General features: G+C 35.6%; 1 protein-coding gene, 1 non-coding gene and 1 pseudogene across 7 annotated transcripts; 1 reads left to right on the top strand and 2 right to left on the bottom strand.

The window, feature by feature from the left end:
• Positions 1–44: 44 nt before the first annotated feature.
• LOC132604099 (protein WEAK CHLOROPLAST MOVEMENT UNDER BLUE LIGHT 1-like) lies at positions 45–6,846 on the bottom strand. Of its 6 annotated transcripts, XM_060317436.1 has the most exons (5): positions 6,656–6,846; positions 6,440–6,547; positions 3,003–3,910; positions 664–2,490; positions 45–538 (listed from the first exon to the last, which is right to left on the bottom strand). In XM_060317436.1, the coding sequence occupies exons 3-5, from the start codon at positions 3,873–3,875 to the stop codon at positions 443–445; spliced, it is 2,796 nt and encodes a 931-aa protein (XP_060173419.1). In that variant the 5' UTR covers positions 3,876–3,910; positions 6,440–6,547; positions 6,656–6,846; the 3' UTR covers positions 45–442. The 6 variants fall into 6 exon arrangements, with proteins under 6 accessions (XP_060173419.1, XP_060173421.1, XP_060173420.1 ...); XM_060317438.1 differs by lacking the exon at positions 6,440–6,547; XM_060317437.1 differs by lacking the exons at positions 6,440–6,547; positions 6,656–6,846 and adding an exon at positions 5,803–6,362.
• A 1,216-nt stretch (positions 6,847–8,062) lies between these two features.
• LOC132601872 (UDP-glucuronate:xylan alpha-glucuronosyltransferase 2-like) lies at positions 8,063–16,210 on the bottom strand (annotated as a pseudogene).
• TRNAR-CCU (transfer RNA arginine (anticodon CCU)) lies at positions 9,949–10,021 on the top strand. The gene has a single exon. It is a non-coding gene; the product is annotated as a tRNA-Arg (tRNA).
• Positions 16,211–16,582: the final 372 nt, after the last annotated feature.

Consider the following 16,582-nt stretch of genomic DNA (forward strand, 5'->3'; position numbering starts at 1 on the left):
AGTTGAGGTAAATAAAAAAAGCATAGCATATTGGACACATAATGTATCATATGGTTTCAATACAAAGATTAAAGTCCAGGGGATTTTAGGATGATTTTCAAAACACAGAAGTTCGGTAGAGTGTAAATACATTAAATTGCTAAGGTATCTTCTGTCCATGAGAAATGGACAACATAACTGCACATTTGACTCGATTCATTACAGCAATCAATCAGGACTATATGCAATAAAGTGGAGGAAATTATTACAAACAGACAAAACTATTAGGATAATAGAGCTTAGAGTTAGAAGTCGGACTGTGAGACGATTAGCATTGAATGATATGCCAAGTGATAGCAAAAATAGATGTGTTGCTTTATATAACCCATACGAACATGAAACACAAGGGAACTCATATCTTCACAAGGCCAAGCTTTTGAATTGCTGCTAGCTTTTTGCAGAACTAGCAGGAGTACACATTTGAAGCCGCCAACAACTTTAATACGCAAAGGCTTATTGACAGAGCCAAACCTATGACAAACTTATTGCCCTCTATAATCTGCCATCCAGAAAGTGAGAATTATTTTAGTACTGTACATAAAACACCTCAGCATATACATAAATATTCTACAAGAATTTACCCTTTTCAAACCAAGAAAAATGTAGCAGAGATCATCATCTTGCCTTGGCCTGTGCTTTCTTTCTGCCCAGATACATAAAGATGCGTGGGAAGAAGGATTTCTTCTTTTTCTTCGGGACCTTCACTTCTGGAGATGAGTCAGTTTCAGTGTTGCTTGTTTGCACATTTTCTTTTGGACTTAAGCTTTGAGCTTTTGATTCTTTATTCTCCTCAAAACTCATTTTTGCGCTTGTTGTTTTGTTTACTGGTGGAATGGATACACCAGATTTCCGTTTTTTCTCATGCTCCGCTCTCCATTTCCTCAGCTCTTGCTCTGCTGCCAATTTTCCTTCTTTGGCTTTCTCGGCCTTCTGCAGTGCGATTTCCAGTGCTTCCTTCTTTTCAGTCACAGCAAGATTAACCTCCTCGAGCCTGTTTAGACTATTCAACTCTGATTCCTTGGCTACTTCTATTTGGGACATAGCAGCAGTCACCCTTATGTTAGCTTGTTTCTCTGCCTCATGAGCCTGCTTGCTGAGTTCATAATATTCCTCCAAAGAAAGAGTTATTCTGGTTGCCTCATCCTTAGTGTTTTCGGTTGATTCACTATCTTGTAGAGCACTTATAGCTGCTACTGCTAAATCCTCTGAAGCTTTTGCAGCTTCTATTTCTTTTTTGGCTGCAAGCAGTTTACTTTCCATGGTATTAGCAGCTACCTTTGCTTGCTCCACCTCTTCCTTTGCCTTCCTCAGCTCTTCACGAGCCATTTGAGCAAGTGACTTTGCACGATCGGCCTCTTGTGCTGCCTCTTGTAGTTGCTTTGGAAGATCCATGATCTTTTCTCTTGCTTCTTTTTCCTTCGTCCGCAACAGGGAAATCTCTGACTTTGTTCGTTTCAACTCAGCTTCAAGAGATGCAACGGCGATTCCCGCCATTCCTTCTCTTTGTTGTATGGAAGCTAGTTCTGATTTCTCCTTTTCCAGTTCTTCCTTCAATGCAATTGCTGCTACTTTTAGGCATCCTACTTCAGCTGTCGCTTTCTCAATGTTGAGCTTCACTTCTTCGAGTTCCTTCTTAGCCGATGCCACTGCTTCTTGTATCTCATGATGACTTCTTTTCTCCGGTTCTAATAGCTCGCCTTTTGAGTTCTTCCCTTCTTCATCGGCCTCCTGTTTTAACTTTGATTCCATGTAAGCTGCTAACTCATTGTTGAGATCTTGTAGCAAAGCTGAAGCAGTATCTAATTTTGCTTTATGACCCTTTGCAGACAGAATTTGCTGGTTTACCCTCTCAAGTTCCTCTTCTGCCCGCTTCAGTTCTTTCTCCCAGTTTAGAGTATCTTGCTCTCTTGCCATAGTGGCTCCGACTCTGTGTTCCTCGGCCTCCAGATGTGCAGCGTGCGCAGCCTCCAAAGAATCCTTTGAAGTAATAAGCTCAACAGTCAAATCCTCCACTGTCTTTTCAACTTCGTTTGATACCGAAACAGCTTCTTCTGCTTTTTCCACAGCAACATCTTTTTCAGACACCAATAAAGCATACTCCTTACGGAGAACTTCTAATTCAGAATTCACGGTTTTAAGCTCTGAAACTGCAGCTTCAAGCCTGGCTCGAGCAACTTCAAGCTGTGCTTTGGCTGCAATACTAGCGTCATCAGCAATCCCCCGCTCCATCTCTTCTACCCTAAGCTTGGCAAGTTCCGAATCCTGTCTTGCTTGTTGCTCTTCCATTTGTGCTCTCTCTAGGTTGAGCTTTAACTCTTCTATGAGTCTCTTAGTGCTATCTAGTTCTTTCAGAACTAGCACTTTTGCATCTTCCGCATCCTGACATTGTTTCTTATATAACGGGATTTCCTCCTGCACTTTTGCTAGTTCTTGCTCAATAATATTCCGTTTCTGCACAAACAAAGAAGAAAAAAAAAAAAGAGCTTTAAAAGTCAAGAAAATAACATAAAATTGGGGTAGCCTTTTTAACCAAGCTTCTGAGAAACCAAAAGTAATAGATTTTAGAGAGTTGAGTTTGAGCCGAGGGTCTATCGAGAGCGACCTCTCTACCCTACAAAGGTAGACGTAAGGTCGACGTACATCTTACCCTCTTCAGACCCCACTTTTGGGATTACACTGGGTACGTTGTTGTTGTTGTTATAGGTGTTTGACCAAGCTTTTAGGAAAAAAATAAGTGCTATAAAGTAGTAGCAGAAGTTGTTTTTCAAAAGCTAAATTGTTCCCCAGAAGCACTGTTGGAACCTTGGCCTAGCATAAGTTGTTGCTCCAATATTAGCAAAAGTGCTTGTAAAAGTGAGTAGCCAAATACAAATTGTAACTCTCCAAAAGATCTTTTTCGAAAAGAACTTATGGCAGTAAGTACTTTTCAGAATAGGTTATACAACCACTTAACACGAGAATACCTCCACTGTCTGTTGTCGATGAGCCTTCCAGTCGACAATCCCTCCAAACTTTGAAACTGCCTGTTTCACAGATGCGATTGGTGCTGCTGTGTCAATATTAACTCTGTTTATGTCAAAGTTCTCAGGATGCTTAGAAGGGGAAGTGGGTCCTGGGATCTTGACTCTCAGAGTGGACGCCTTGGCTAGGGGCTCATCAATGTTATCCGATGACTCTACATGACTGTTATTTTCAAGTTTTTTCACTTGGATAGGAGAAGTAGAAGGTGAATCATCAGCACTTTGTGTACTAATAGGAGAATTATTACTTGCTTCTGCTCCTGAATGATTAGATTGAATATGTTCAGAAGAATCTTTTATTTCTTCCTCTTTTAGGGCCAATGTGTCTGAATTCCCGGTTAATAATGATGAAGTATCTGTCTCATCTTTTGGACCATCAGAAGTATTATGTGGCTGGCTGTGAACATCACCATTAGAACCACTTGGTTTTTCACTTGATAGAGACGATGGACTGGTATCGGATGGAGCTGTTGTATTTCCATCGGCAGGAGGCTCCAATGGTTTCGGACTCTGTACCAATTGAGATGAGTCTTCCTGATCAACCATAGGTGTACTAGAAGCTTCATCAGATTTAGTGGAAGAGGCTGAAATTAAAGTTCCTTTTGTATGCGTCTCACTCTTTTCAAGCGACAGAGAAGGCTCTTCTACATTCTCAGAAGCATCCGCGGCTGGTTTTTGAGTCTCGGAATTTACTTTTTCATTCGGGTGTTGGCTGGTTTGAGCTGCACTAAGTGATTTATCCTCATTTGGAGAGGAAACTTCAGGTATAGGAGAGGATTCTGGAGCATTTTGTTTCAGATCTTTGGCATCTCCCATTTCCAGTTAAGAGCTTAGGATAACCAAGTGGAGACCTAGAAATCAATCAATCACAGAAAACGTTAGGAGATATATAACCTCTCTATCAAATTTCTGCAATCATCTCATATGAGTATAGCACTTGAGATTTCAATCGGTTTCCTTTATAAGACTAACTGGAGAAACTCAAAGCAAACACTTATGTAGGTCCATCCATTTAGAAGTAAATTTGAATTGCATACTTAAAAGTGAAGAAAGAGCCCCATGTAGGAAACATGCTTAGTGAATACCTAAGGACCCAGAGACGAGGTAGGGCATAAGGTGACGAACAAAATGCACCATTTTCTGCACGACACTAGATTACTTGTATGTATCTATGTCCTCTGTGACCATTCTTTAAATTAAGGAATATTGATACTAAGAAGTTAGAATCATCAGAAGTGAAGTTTGCCTTTGGTGGAACAGTTAAGTGACTCAAAAACTAAACAACTTCCTTGTTTTTTTTTTTGGGTTGGGGTGGGGGGAGGGGGTTGGGTAGGGAGTGGGTTAGGATTGCGGCAGGCCTAAAAGGCTCTCCATTTTACATTCCTAACATCAAGATAAACCATATTATTAGATCGCAGAAGTTATACAGCTGCAGTAACAATCTTAAAGTATCTGTATGTCCTTCAAAATGTAACATATCAATTATGAGCAACACATAATCATAGCAGAGATGAACGATCACAAAAAGGAAGGAACAGTAATTGAATGCACATCAAGTGGTAAGTTCTTTTCTTTTCCAGTCTGGAACAACAAGCTAGCATATAGATCTACCACTCAAAGATACGATATGACAAGAATAGTTAGCCATGATTCGTGTGAGGATTAGCAGCTTAGCGGATTAATAGCAAGAAGATAAGTCCTTAAATCAACAAAATTCATGAAGAATCTTGGATTTGCCTTGTACTTAGTCATAACTGACGAGTTAAATAAGAAAGAATTCTAAAATTAATGTGCAGCGATCATGTGGAAGCTCCATAACTTCAACTACATTAAACATATGCCCCTGAGAAGGTTTAATGCAGTGACAACCAAGAGATAACTGTTCATAACAAAAGTTATGACAAGCTGAGGACTAACAGTATGCAGTTCAAATGTTTGCAGTGTTGGAACAAAAGCTAGTTAATATGCAAGAGCATCATGACATCTACTTTTTTTAGTGAGACTGATACCTACTTAAACACCCATTATAAGTTGATCCGCTAGGCCATTGTATAATCCGAGAAAGGTAAAAATGACAGCTTTGGGCATATAACTGTCTCGAATTCGTGAGTTGAAAATACATGGAGAAAAATTAACTTGAGACTGACGGTTTAACCCTCAACTAGTTTAAGTTCAACCGGACATCAGTGTGTAAATAATCACATCCAAAGGACCTCATTTTAACAGCTAAATAGCCATTTCTTATCAGTAGATATTCACATTTCAGATTAAGAAGAATATTTGCTTAGAACACCTGAATTATGTTATGTTTAGCCAACCCTGCATAGCACTTGAGGCTCAAATACCACAGAGTAGCAGTAAATGAAAAAAGGAAATAGAAATTATAAACACTACACTTGCAGCTAACGAGAATACGAGATCGCAGGATGTGGCCTCATTTAAGCAAGCTGATCAAGCCCCCTAAAACAAGTACATATACACCAGAAGTAACCATCAATATGGGATCGAACACCTAAAACGAGCAAGCTAAAAACTAAACTATGCTAAAACAAGATTAGCCAATTCTCAAAGAGCTCCACAGTTTATTAACCTTCATAAAACTTGCAGTTTACGGGATCAGACACACATGTTTTTTCTTTTTGATAAACGTGGTGTCAGGCCAGCTTTAACGCACCTCGACTAATTCTACGGGTACCTCTTGCACTAGAACTTTAACTCAGAAACATAAAAGTACTGTACGCACTTTTTTGAAAAGAACGGGCTCGGAATTATTGAAAGAAATCTTAGCGTCAGAAGAACAAGTTCTTTCTTTGACTTTCCCACGAGCTTCTTCTAGTTTGTGGAAAGTATATAGAAGTCGGATTTGGTATTTGGATATTTTTTGTATCAATGATCTGGCGAATTATCAACGGTTCATTCTTAGATTTTCTATACCTTCAACACAATATCGGATAACTCTATCCACCAAAGCTTGAATAGAAGGGAGAAGGGAGGAAATCACCCGAAAAAAAGTTTATGGAATCATAAAACAGGGTTATCAGAATCAATTAATTTATGCCCACAAAATAAATTTACCAAAACCCGTAATTCACCGACAAAAATAAAGGTAAAAACTCGGAGCTCTAGAAAAGGGCAAAAGAAAAAAAAAAAAAAAAAAGATAAAGCCAACGTAACCCCCATGTTTATAATATGTGAGATGGAACTAAACAACATAGAATCATCTTAGGCTAAATTTGCATTTCATATCTACTCCTTCTGGTACCCAAAGCTTAAATATAATCATGTGTTAATTACAGATTAACAGATAGATAACATATTTTAATATTAGATAATTAACATGAAAATTGTTAGAAAAAAAAAAAGAATATAAAGGAACATACCAGGAATAACTCAGAGAAGCTATTATTGATATTTCTTTGTGTGTGAAAATATTCTCCAAAAAAAGAAATAAAAAGTATTCTTATTAAATATATATGGTCCAAAATTTACTGCAAAACAAAAAGAAAAGACAATTAATTCAATCAAATTATTAAAAGATGTTCATAAAAGGAAAGAAAAACAGCAATAATGATTGACAACATGGGGTGGGAGCCTACCTATGTATAAATTACAAAATTTAAGATAAAATTGAGATAAATTTGTATAAATGAATCAAAAAGATTATATTTGTTGAAATTATGATACGAAAAAGAAGAAGAAAAAAACGAGTTTAGTAGCTCGTTTTTGTCTTCTTTCTTTTTCTATTTTGTCTTTTTTTTTCTTTCAGTTTTCTCTCTTTTTTTCTTCTAACTGTTTTCTTGAATATAAACATAACAATAACTAAAAAGTTCGGTATTTGTGATGTTTTTTTTGATAAGAATGGTAAACCGTTGACAGTTAGATAAGTACGTGGTTGAATTACAGTTGACCGACCAAATATATAGGGGCAATGTGGATTCTCTTAATTTAAAAAATAAAAACATATGGCATTTTTCATGACTAAAATAAAATGAAGTCCATTTATTGTTTATGATTTTTGGATGGTAGGGAGGGAATTGCTGGAAGAAAAATGAGTGGCCATAAGATTGTATTTCGCAATGCAACATAATTATTTTGAGTGACTGTAATTTTATGGATATTGTTGTTTACTTTGACCTCTCGTAATCTACATTTGACTTCAAACTATCATGGTAACATTGGACACAGCAAAACAATGTCTCAAATGTGACATTTTCCAACAAATTTAAATAATATCCATCGTTTGTGTTAGCAAATTTTTATAGGTGAAATTTACATGTTTAAACAGGTAATATCTTATTTAAAATATTTCAGATCTCATATATTAAAGAGGTTTACTAGATATATTTTGGATGACCTGATGATGTAAAACATTTGTTTGCACAAATGGTGTATAACAGGTAAATTCTTCTGAACTAGCAATGCAACCATTCTTCGAACACCAGTTACACTTCGTACCAAATTTTAATGTGTTTCAACTAATCTGGAATTTCGAATAATAATAAGACCTCAACTTATAAATCGTGGAGAACATAAAATAAACAACTCTTTGTAATAATTTATATGAAGTCAAATGTATAAATAGACTAATTCTATAGGATTTAAACAAATTCATTTTAATTTGGTCCCGGTAGAGAAGACTAAAATTGCCCCCATTCTGTATATTAAAAAGACTATTTCTCTTGTAACTTAAACAAGACAATATATCAAGCAAACTTTCTTGCATCAGTAATATTATCCAATGCTCATCCTTTAATCTCATTTTTTCAGCCCTCTTCCTCCCCCATTATTTTCAAACACCATTTTCCTCAATCTTACAAGCCACAAAATTTCTTTAAGCTCTCATCCATGGTGTCATAAAATTTCCACCATCTCCTATGTGCATCATCGTTAGCGTACCCGCAATTTTCAAGAATGTTCCAGTTACAATCATAGTCCCTGTAACACATCCATGGCTTTAATCCTAGATAATGTATTGTGTACAGCTTTGGAGGATTTGCTCCTTATCACTCTGTCCCATTTGAACTTTCCCTCCAAAAGCCCTTCAAGAAATTTACCCTTCTTGGCAACCTATGCCACCATACAAACACTTCATTTAAAAAATCTTGGTCACCTCCATTATATGATATAATTTCTTTCATACGTTGCATGAACATGTCAAATGAGCAATTTGATGGCTCGATCACCATTAACCCTGAATTGAAAATTGACTTGTCGTTACCTGCAATGGCAAATTCAAGATTTACTCAAATTCAAGATTTAGAGTAAGTGAGTTTTTTTTTTTACACACATATAATTTGAGCTAGATATATCATATACAATAAGAGTATCGGTGAGCTCTGATACCAATTGATATTGATTGAACATGAAATGTTCAACCCAAAAGATTAGTCTATTACTAGTTAGGTTGGAGAGCCAATTCAGGTTATAAATCTATTATTATTTCTCATTAATCAATGAAGGGAACCAAGCGCGGCGGTGTAAGAATATATCAAAGATACATGTTGAATACAACCATGAAAGGCTAATTTGTCCATATCATATGTGTATTTAAAAAAAATTGCATACTCGACCAAGAAAGATATTTAATTAGAGCTGTCAAAATGGGCTGGCCCAACCCATTCCAGCTAGCCCACGCAGGCTTTGGAATTTGACGGGCCAAGCCGGGCTAGCCCACCATTTGATGGGCCTTAAGACAGCAAGTCCAACCCATCAGTAGGTAGGCTATGGGCCTGGCTGGGCCAGCCCACCATTTAAAAATATTTTTCATAATTCTTTAATTTAAATTCTAATTTAAAAATGCTAACATAAATAATTACAAGACAATGTTACATGGTGTTACTACTTGCTAACCAAGCCTTAAATCCATAAATAAAGTGATTCTAATAAGGCTTGTGAAGTTTGGCTTCAAGTGAAGATTTGATTGTATGACTTCGGTATGAAATCTCTACCATTCTATGCAAATATTTTGTGTACTACTGAACAAGAAAACGATCTTGTAGGACCAAACCTTCTGCGAAACCGAATAGCTTTTGACATTGTTAACACTTAACATATTAATAACTGATATCACTCGAACCAAATAGAAATATTAATAGCAAACTAAATAGTTAATGAGTAGCAATACAACTAGCTAAATAGGAGTATTAACCTAGCTTTGTTTCAATAAATCTCAATAAAACATAAAAGAAAATGACAATATTCCATCCATTTAAGGTAAAAAATAAATTTCTCAAAGAAACTTCTATGACACTTATGGTGTATTCAGCACCAACACATCATCTTCATCAAGCACATCTGAATCTGCTTTTAACAAGGTTGTCTTAACATCTTCACGTTCTTTCTATTTTTTTCTTTTCTAATTAAAACTTTTTATGTGGCCCACGGGCCGGCCCAACCCACGCACGCTCAAGCCCTCGGGCCAGTGGGCTTACTCGGGCTAGGCTAAAAAGCCTCGCTCTTAAATGGGCTCCAAAAAGTCAAGCCCAACCTTATCAAATCACGAGCTAGGTTGGGTCGGCCCACGAGCCTTAGCCCATATTGACAGCTCTATTAATTTAATAAACTTAATCATAACAATATTTGTGACCCTTTATCTTCATAAAAACATCTCCGTCAATTAAAATGTACTCCACTAATTAAATAGAAGAATGAGAGTAAGATCTGAAAATGACGTACTCCTAATGACTTTTTATTTTTCTAAAACGACTATTACTCCTCCCGTCACAATTTATATGATGTACTTTTCTTTTTAACTGTCCCAATAAAAAAAAGTTATATTCCCTTATTTAAAAATAATTTAATTTTAAACTTTTCGTTTTACCCTTAATGAGTAGATGATTATAGTCACACAATACAATTAATAAAAGGACTGAAGAGATGGGCATAAGCAGCGCCTGTAGCTCAGTGGATAGAGCGTCTGTTTCCTAAGCAGAAAGTCGTAGGTTCGACCCCTACCTGGCGCGTCCTTATTCGTTAGTCTTTTTATTTTTTATTTTCCTCTTTGTTTTATCTTGTATTATTTTAATTCGTTCTTGTTTCTTTCTATCTCTAATTTTTAACCCATTTCTGAGTTAAAGAGGGAAAGGGAAACAAATAGCAAATAGTAATAAGTGTACCAAAAAATGTTACTTTTCCCTCAAGAGGCATAGCCAAATCGCATGAACCAATTGGCAAAGAAACCTTTAACTCCAACTTAACCACATCCACTTGATAATAGCACCAATCCCCTTCATGTTTCATCAATTCATCACATCTAAACAACTCCACCATTGGCCTACACTTGCTCAAAAACATCGCTTTTGTCTTCTCATCCCAATCATTTTTTCCTCTCTTCACTACCAAATTAGCCACCACAAGGTGCAATTGTAGCCTAAACACATCCCTTGATCGACCACCCTTCTTTTGGATAATTGCATGGCAATTTTGCAACTATCATGTCTATGTTAGTATTGTAGTTACTAAAATTTGGCATTGGTATTTTAGGACATGTAGGCACAACCTTTTCTTCGTCTTCATCTATCCATGATGGAAACAAATCTTTCCATTTAAATAAGTCTGAAATTTTCTTAAATTGCACTGGTATTATAATATGTCCATGCATATTCCAATTGCTAATATTTTCATCCTCCATATTCACCATACCTATCTTCATACTTCTCCCAATAATTGGAATCAAGAAAAGAGGCAATTTATGGTTCTATCATTTTTCCTTTCTGCCTTCATATCGTTCATCACTGGCTCGTTCAACTCTGCTTTCATCTCTATCTCACTTTTCTCCGATTCAAAATTTTTTTTTTTACGTGTTTAAGTTTTATGTACTGGCAATACATAAAATATATTTATTGTCAGGTTATTTAATTTAAAATCATAGATCATCACTAATTGGTATATAACCTGAAAAAAGAAAGTTAAACAACCTTCTACAACCTATATGTAATAATTGAGTAATTTTTTTCTTGCATAGTTAGTATATAGAAGCATATGTAACTTGTATGCGATACTTACTAATTTTAACTGCTACATGAACTTTACAATTACGCAGTTACATACTTGTGCAGAAGTGCTAATATCATAGGGAAATATATTGTTGCTGTGTTTGGTAAAATGTGATACATAAGCCTTTTTTTCTGTTTGAAATAAAATTCCCTTAAATCTATTTAAAAATATAAATTTAAAGCATCTTTACATACTGTAAAAGGACAAAAATGGAACGAAAAGGATGTTATGGTTTTATTTTGAGAATTGATATTTTCGGAATTACCAAAAGAAAATTAAAGATGAAGTAGTAAAATTTCCGATCAAATCAGAAGTTTATAAGTTGAAAAGTCACAAGTCTGGTGATCAACTTATGATTGATTTTGGCTTATAAGTAGACGCCTAAATAACTCCAAATGTACATATAAGTTAGTTTGACTATTTTATAAGCTCACACAAACCTTATGATGACATTCGTGCAATGAGCATGTAACAAGGGATGCTGAATTTTCGCGATAAACGGAAGTTGATGGACGGAGAAGAAGGCCGGGGTAAGCAATCAAGAAGCAAGCCAAAATAACCAAGTTGATTTTGATGATCAATGCCTTTGATGGAGAAGCTTTCATCATCATCGTTTTTTCAAGAAATAAATTAAAACGAAAGTGTAGAAAACACCCATAGTGAAATTTTATATCATGAAATGCATTAGTCTCTCACTTTCAAAAGCGAATTAGTTATATAGAAGTTAGATAAATTAAGGGAGGAGACCGAATTAAGAAAAAAGACTAAGGAAGAAGTAAATAAATCACTAGCTAGGAAATCTCTAAAATTGTTGTTTCTTTGTTTTTAAGTGTTCCTTTCTTGGAGTCAAAAGGGTCGGACCAAATGATTGGGCTTCAATTGTTTTCCATATGTTTTAAAGGTAAAAATTTCACAGGCAGCCTGTTGTGACAAATGTCATTTAATCTGTATTTATTTTTAAAAACTATCGCATATATTAACTTTAAATAGATGCAATGTTGAAGTTAGACTTGACAAAAACAAACTTCAGATACGTACAACGATTGAAGTTACATGTGACTGAAGTTCAGTCATATATGACACGAAGTTCAAGCAAAAATGGCTGAAGTGAGGTAAAAATAACGAACTTCAAACACTACTAAAAAACTGCCAAAAATCGACGGACAAAAAACCGACGCACTGCGTCGGTTTAAAAAATCGACAGAAAACCGACTCACTGTGTCGGTTTTTTGCATTTCTAATTTTTTAAATTATTTTAATTAGAAAACCGACGGACGACGTCGGTTTTTTTGGCAGAATTTTGAAAATATATTTTCGCCAAAAAAACCGACGTCCCACGTCGGTTTTATTAAAATAATAATAATAATAATTAATATAAAACCGACGGACGACGTCGGTTTTATTTTTAAAAATATTTTAAATAATATGCAATTCATTTTGTTTTTTAAAAAAATATTAAACAATTTTTTTTTAAGAAACCGACGGACAGAGTCGGTTTCCTTTTTTAAAAAAAAAAAATTGGGTCAAAATCTGGTCAATGTGCGGGAAAAACCGACGGACAGGGTCGGTTTTGTCCGTCGGTTTTTCTTTAAAAACATGGCAAATGGGTTCATACCCATTTTCTCTCCTCTTCCAAATTAAAACTCCCATTCCCCTCAAACCCTACCCGCCGCCCCCCTCCCCTCCACCCAGCCCCGCCGCCCATTTCCCCGCCGCCTGCGCAGCCCGTCCCCACCTACCCCAGACCCGTTTTGAAGTTAATAAATTGAGGTTAGTTTCTCTTGAATTAGGGCTTTTAAAATTCTTTCAATTTTAGTTTTATTTGTAGATTTTAGGCCTAATGCTAGTCTATTTAGCTTTGTTAAACATCATTTGCAATGTTATTAATGTTGAATTTGTGAAAAAAATGTAAACTTTATTTGACTAGTTTACTTGTCTTTTTTTTTTTTTTTTTTTTTTGGCTTGAGATTGTGCTATATTTCATATTCTTTGTCAATGTATTTGTGTTAGCTTAGTTATCATTCTTTGTAATATTATTGATGTTGAATATGTGCAAAAATGTATACTTTAATTATTTGACTAGTTTTTTTTTTTGTTGGATTGTGCTTTTTGTTAGAATTCCATAAGTTATTAGAATTGTTATTGATCATTCCAAATTAGAATTGGTTGAGATTGTGCTTTTCAAAGTTAGAATTGTTAAGTTATAGTATTTCTATAACCTCAATACTAAAATGTAGCCTTTATTTCTCTAGATTTACTTTTCAATTTTTAGAATTGGTTAGGATTGTGCTTTTCAAAGTTAGAATTATTAAGTTATAATATTTCTATAACCTCAAAACTAAAATGTAGACTTTATTTGACTAGATTTACTTTTCAATTTTTAGAATTAAAGTTAGAATCCATAAGTTATTAAGGTTAGAATTGTTATTGAGAATTCAAAGTTAGAATTGGTTGAGATTGTGCTTTTCAAAATTATATTAAAGTTAGAATTTATAAATTATTAAAGTTAGAATTGTTATTGAGAACTCAAAGTTAGAAGTGGTTGGGATTGTGTTTTCTTAAGTTATATTTTAAGTTAGAATTCTTAAGTTATAATATATTTCTATAACCTCAATAATTTGTGGGTATATTTTTGTAGATGAATCGTATGTGAATGTATAATATGAATAATAGTAATCGTGTGGGTGTACATGATGAATTTGTTGAAGGTGTTGATGGGTTTATCACACATGCAATGACACTTCACCCTTTCTAATATGAAGGGGTAATTAGGTGTCCTTGTTCTCATTGCCGGTGTATGAAGTATTTGAAACCGGAAGCGGTTAGGGTTCATTTATATAGTCGTGGGTTTAAGAAGAAATATTATGTTTGGACTGATCATGGAGAGACTGATGGGGTCAATGGTATATTTTACAATATGGTTGTTGGTGAAAGTAGTGTGTCGCAGGAATATAGTCATGTCCAATATGATAGAGTTAATGGTATGGTTAATGATGTTTTTGGCGTATAGTCTGGGTTTGAACCTGAGCAAAATTTTGAGGAACCTCCTAGTGAAGAAGCAATGCGCTTCTATCAAGAATTAGAAGAGGCTAGTCGTCCACTTTGGGTAGGGAGTCAGCATTCTAAGTTGTCTGTTGCAGTTAGAATGATTAACATCAAATCAGATTGGACTGTTGCTGAAGCTGCTATGGACTCAATGATTAAGCTTGTAGGGGAACTAGTTAGTCCGGAATTCGACATACCTAAGAGTTACTATGAAGCAAAGAGATTGGTTTCCAAATTAGGATTGTCGTATGATAGAATTCATTGTTGTCCAAACAGTTGTATGTTGTTTTATAAGCAAGATTCTGATTTAAATGAATGTAAAATATGTGGACATGCGCGTTATAAGCGGACACCTAGTGGGAAGATGGTTCCAATTAAGGCGATGCATTATTTACCTATTATACCTAGGTTTAAGAGGTTGTTTGCATCGCCGAGTTTTGCTCCTCACATGAGATGGCACAGCGAAAATAGAAGACCACTTAGTGTTATGTGTCATCCATCGGATGGAGAAGCGTGGAAACATTTTGATAGAACTTATCCTGATTTTGCTAGTGAACCAAGAAACATTCGTTTGGGTTTGTGTGTGGATGGTTTCACACCATACTCTGTTTCGGCTGCACCCTATTCTTGTTGGCCTGTATTTCTTACTCCATATAATCTACCGCCTGAGATGTGTATGACAAGTCCCTATATATTCCTAAATTGTGTTATCCCTGGTCCTCGTAATCCAAAAGTTTTGATTGATGTCTATCTACAACCTTTGATTGATGAGTTAAAACAATTGTGGTGTGAAGGTGTAGTGATATATGATATATCAACTAAGAGCAATTTCAATATGCGTGCTTCTTTGATGTGGACTATTAACGATTTTCCTGCGTATGGGATGTTGTCTGGTTGGATGACTGCTGGAAAGCTTGCTTGTCCTCGTTGCATGGAAAATAGTAAAACTTTCACTTTAAAACATGGCCACAAAAATTCATGGTTTGATTGTCATCGTCAATTCTTGCCTATGGATGACCAATTCAAGAAAATGAAACAAGCATTTAGAAAGAATAAAACTGAAAATGATCCCCCACCTCGAACATTGTCAGGAGAAGAAATTTGGGGGAGAGTTTGTCACTTGCCTAAGGTCACAGAAGTTGCCCCTTATAGATTACTTGGTTATGGTGTTGAACATAATTGGACTAAACAGAGCATATTCTGGGAGTTACCGTATTGGAAAGATAATCTTCTACGGCATAATCTTGATGTGATGCATATTGAAAAAAATTACTTTGATAATTTGTTCAACACTGTTATGAGACAAAAGATAACCCAAAAGCTAGATTGAACCTAAAGGAATATTGTCGGCGCCCTGAATTGAACTTGCAAGAGTTAGCGAATAATAAAGTGTTCAAGCCCAAGGCTAGTTTTTCATTCACTTTGGAGGAGAAATGACAGATTTGTCAATGGGTTAAGAATTTGCGGATGCCAGAGGGGTATGCGTCTAATTTTGACAAGCGCTGATATGAATGAAGGAAAATTGATTGGTATGAAAAGTCATGATTGCCATGTTTTCATGGAAACTTTGATTCCTATTGCATTTAGCCACCTACCGAAAAGAATATGGAAACCAATCACAGAGATAAGTTTGTTCTTCAAGGATTTATGTTCTAACACTTTGATGGTAGAAAACCTTCAAAGAATGGAACAGAATATACCAGTCATTACAACTAAGCTCGAGAAGATCTTTCCATGTGGATTTTTTGATGTGATGGAACATCTTCCCATTCATCTTGTATAAGAGGCGCGCCGTGGAGGCCCGGTTCAAACTAGGTGGATGTATCCTTTCGAGAGGTAAGTAACCAAACTTAGTACCTCTTTCTTTAATAGTATTTTGTTAAATAATTACTGTTCCTATTGATATTAAACATGTGCAGGACCATCGGCAAATGGAAAAAATTGGCTAAGCAGAGATCTAAGATTGAAGGATCTATTTGTGAAGCGTATCTTGCAAAGGAAACAACGCATTTCTGTTCATATTATTTCGGAGAGCAAGTGTCGTGTATGAGAAATAGACCCAACCGTAATGATGAGGGTGGGGTTGATCCTAACTACCCACCAATGTCCATCTTTAATCAACCAGGATGAGGTTCTAAAACGTCTCCAAAAAGAACCCTGAGTAGTATGGAGAGGCAATCAGCTGTGACACATGTTTTGCTCAATTGCCCTGAAATTCAAGTATATATTCGGTGAGTGTCGAATTACGTTACTGAATTAAATGGGTAACTGATAAGGGTGAAACTAATGAAAATCTTGCATATGTTGAGCAGTTACTTCGTAGAACTTGAGGGCGATGAAGCCATATATTCTAAGTTTTCCCATTGGCTGTACGATTTTGTAAGTGTGGAAATTCATTGCATAATTTCAATTAAATGTAGGCTACATAGAAGTTATTGAATTTTAATTTTCCTCCTTATTATATAGGTTTATCATACAGGAGA

This window comes from Lycium barbarum, chromosome 7 (assembly GCF_019175385.1).
Source record: "Lycium barbarum isolate Lr01 chromosome 7, ASM1917538v2, whole genome shotgun sequence".
NCBI lineage: Eukaryota > Viridiplantae > Streptophyta > Magnoliopsida > Solanales > Solanaceae > Lycium > Lycium barbarum.

Bases quoted from the DNA above. Each gene is read 5' to 3' on its own strand.
- LOC132604099 (XM_060317438.1), bottom strand. From the start codon at position 3,875: ATGGGAGATGCCAAAGATCTGAAACAAAATGCTCCAGAATCCTCTCCT. The intron at 2,491-3,002 runs GTATTCTCGTGT...TTGTTTGTGCAG, and splicing joins ATCGACAACAGACAGTGGAG to AAACGGAATATTATTGAGCA. The intron at 539-663 runs GCAAGATGATGA...TCTGGATGGCAG, and splicing joins GAAAGAAAGCACAGGCCAAG to ATTATAGAGGGCAATAAGTT.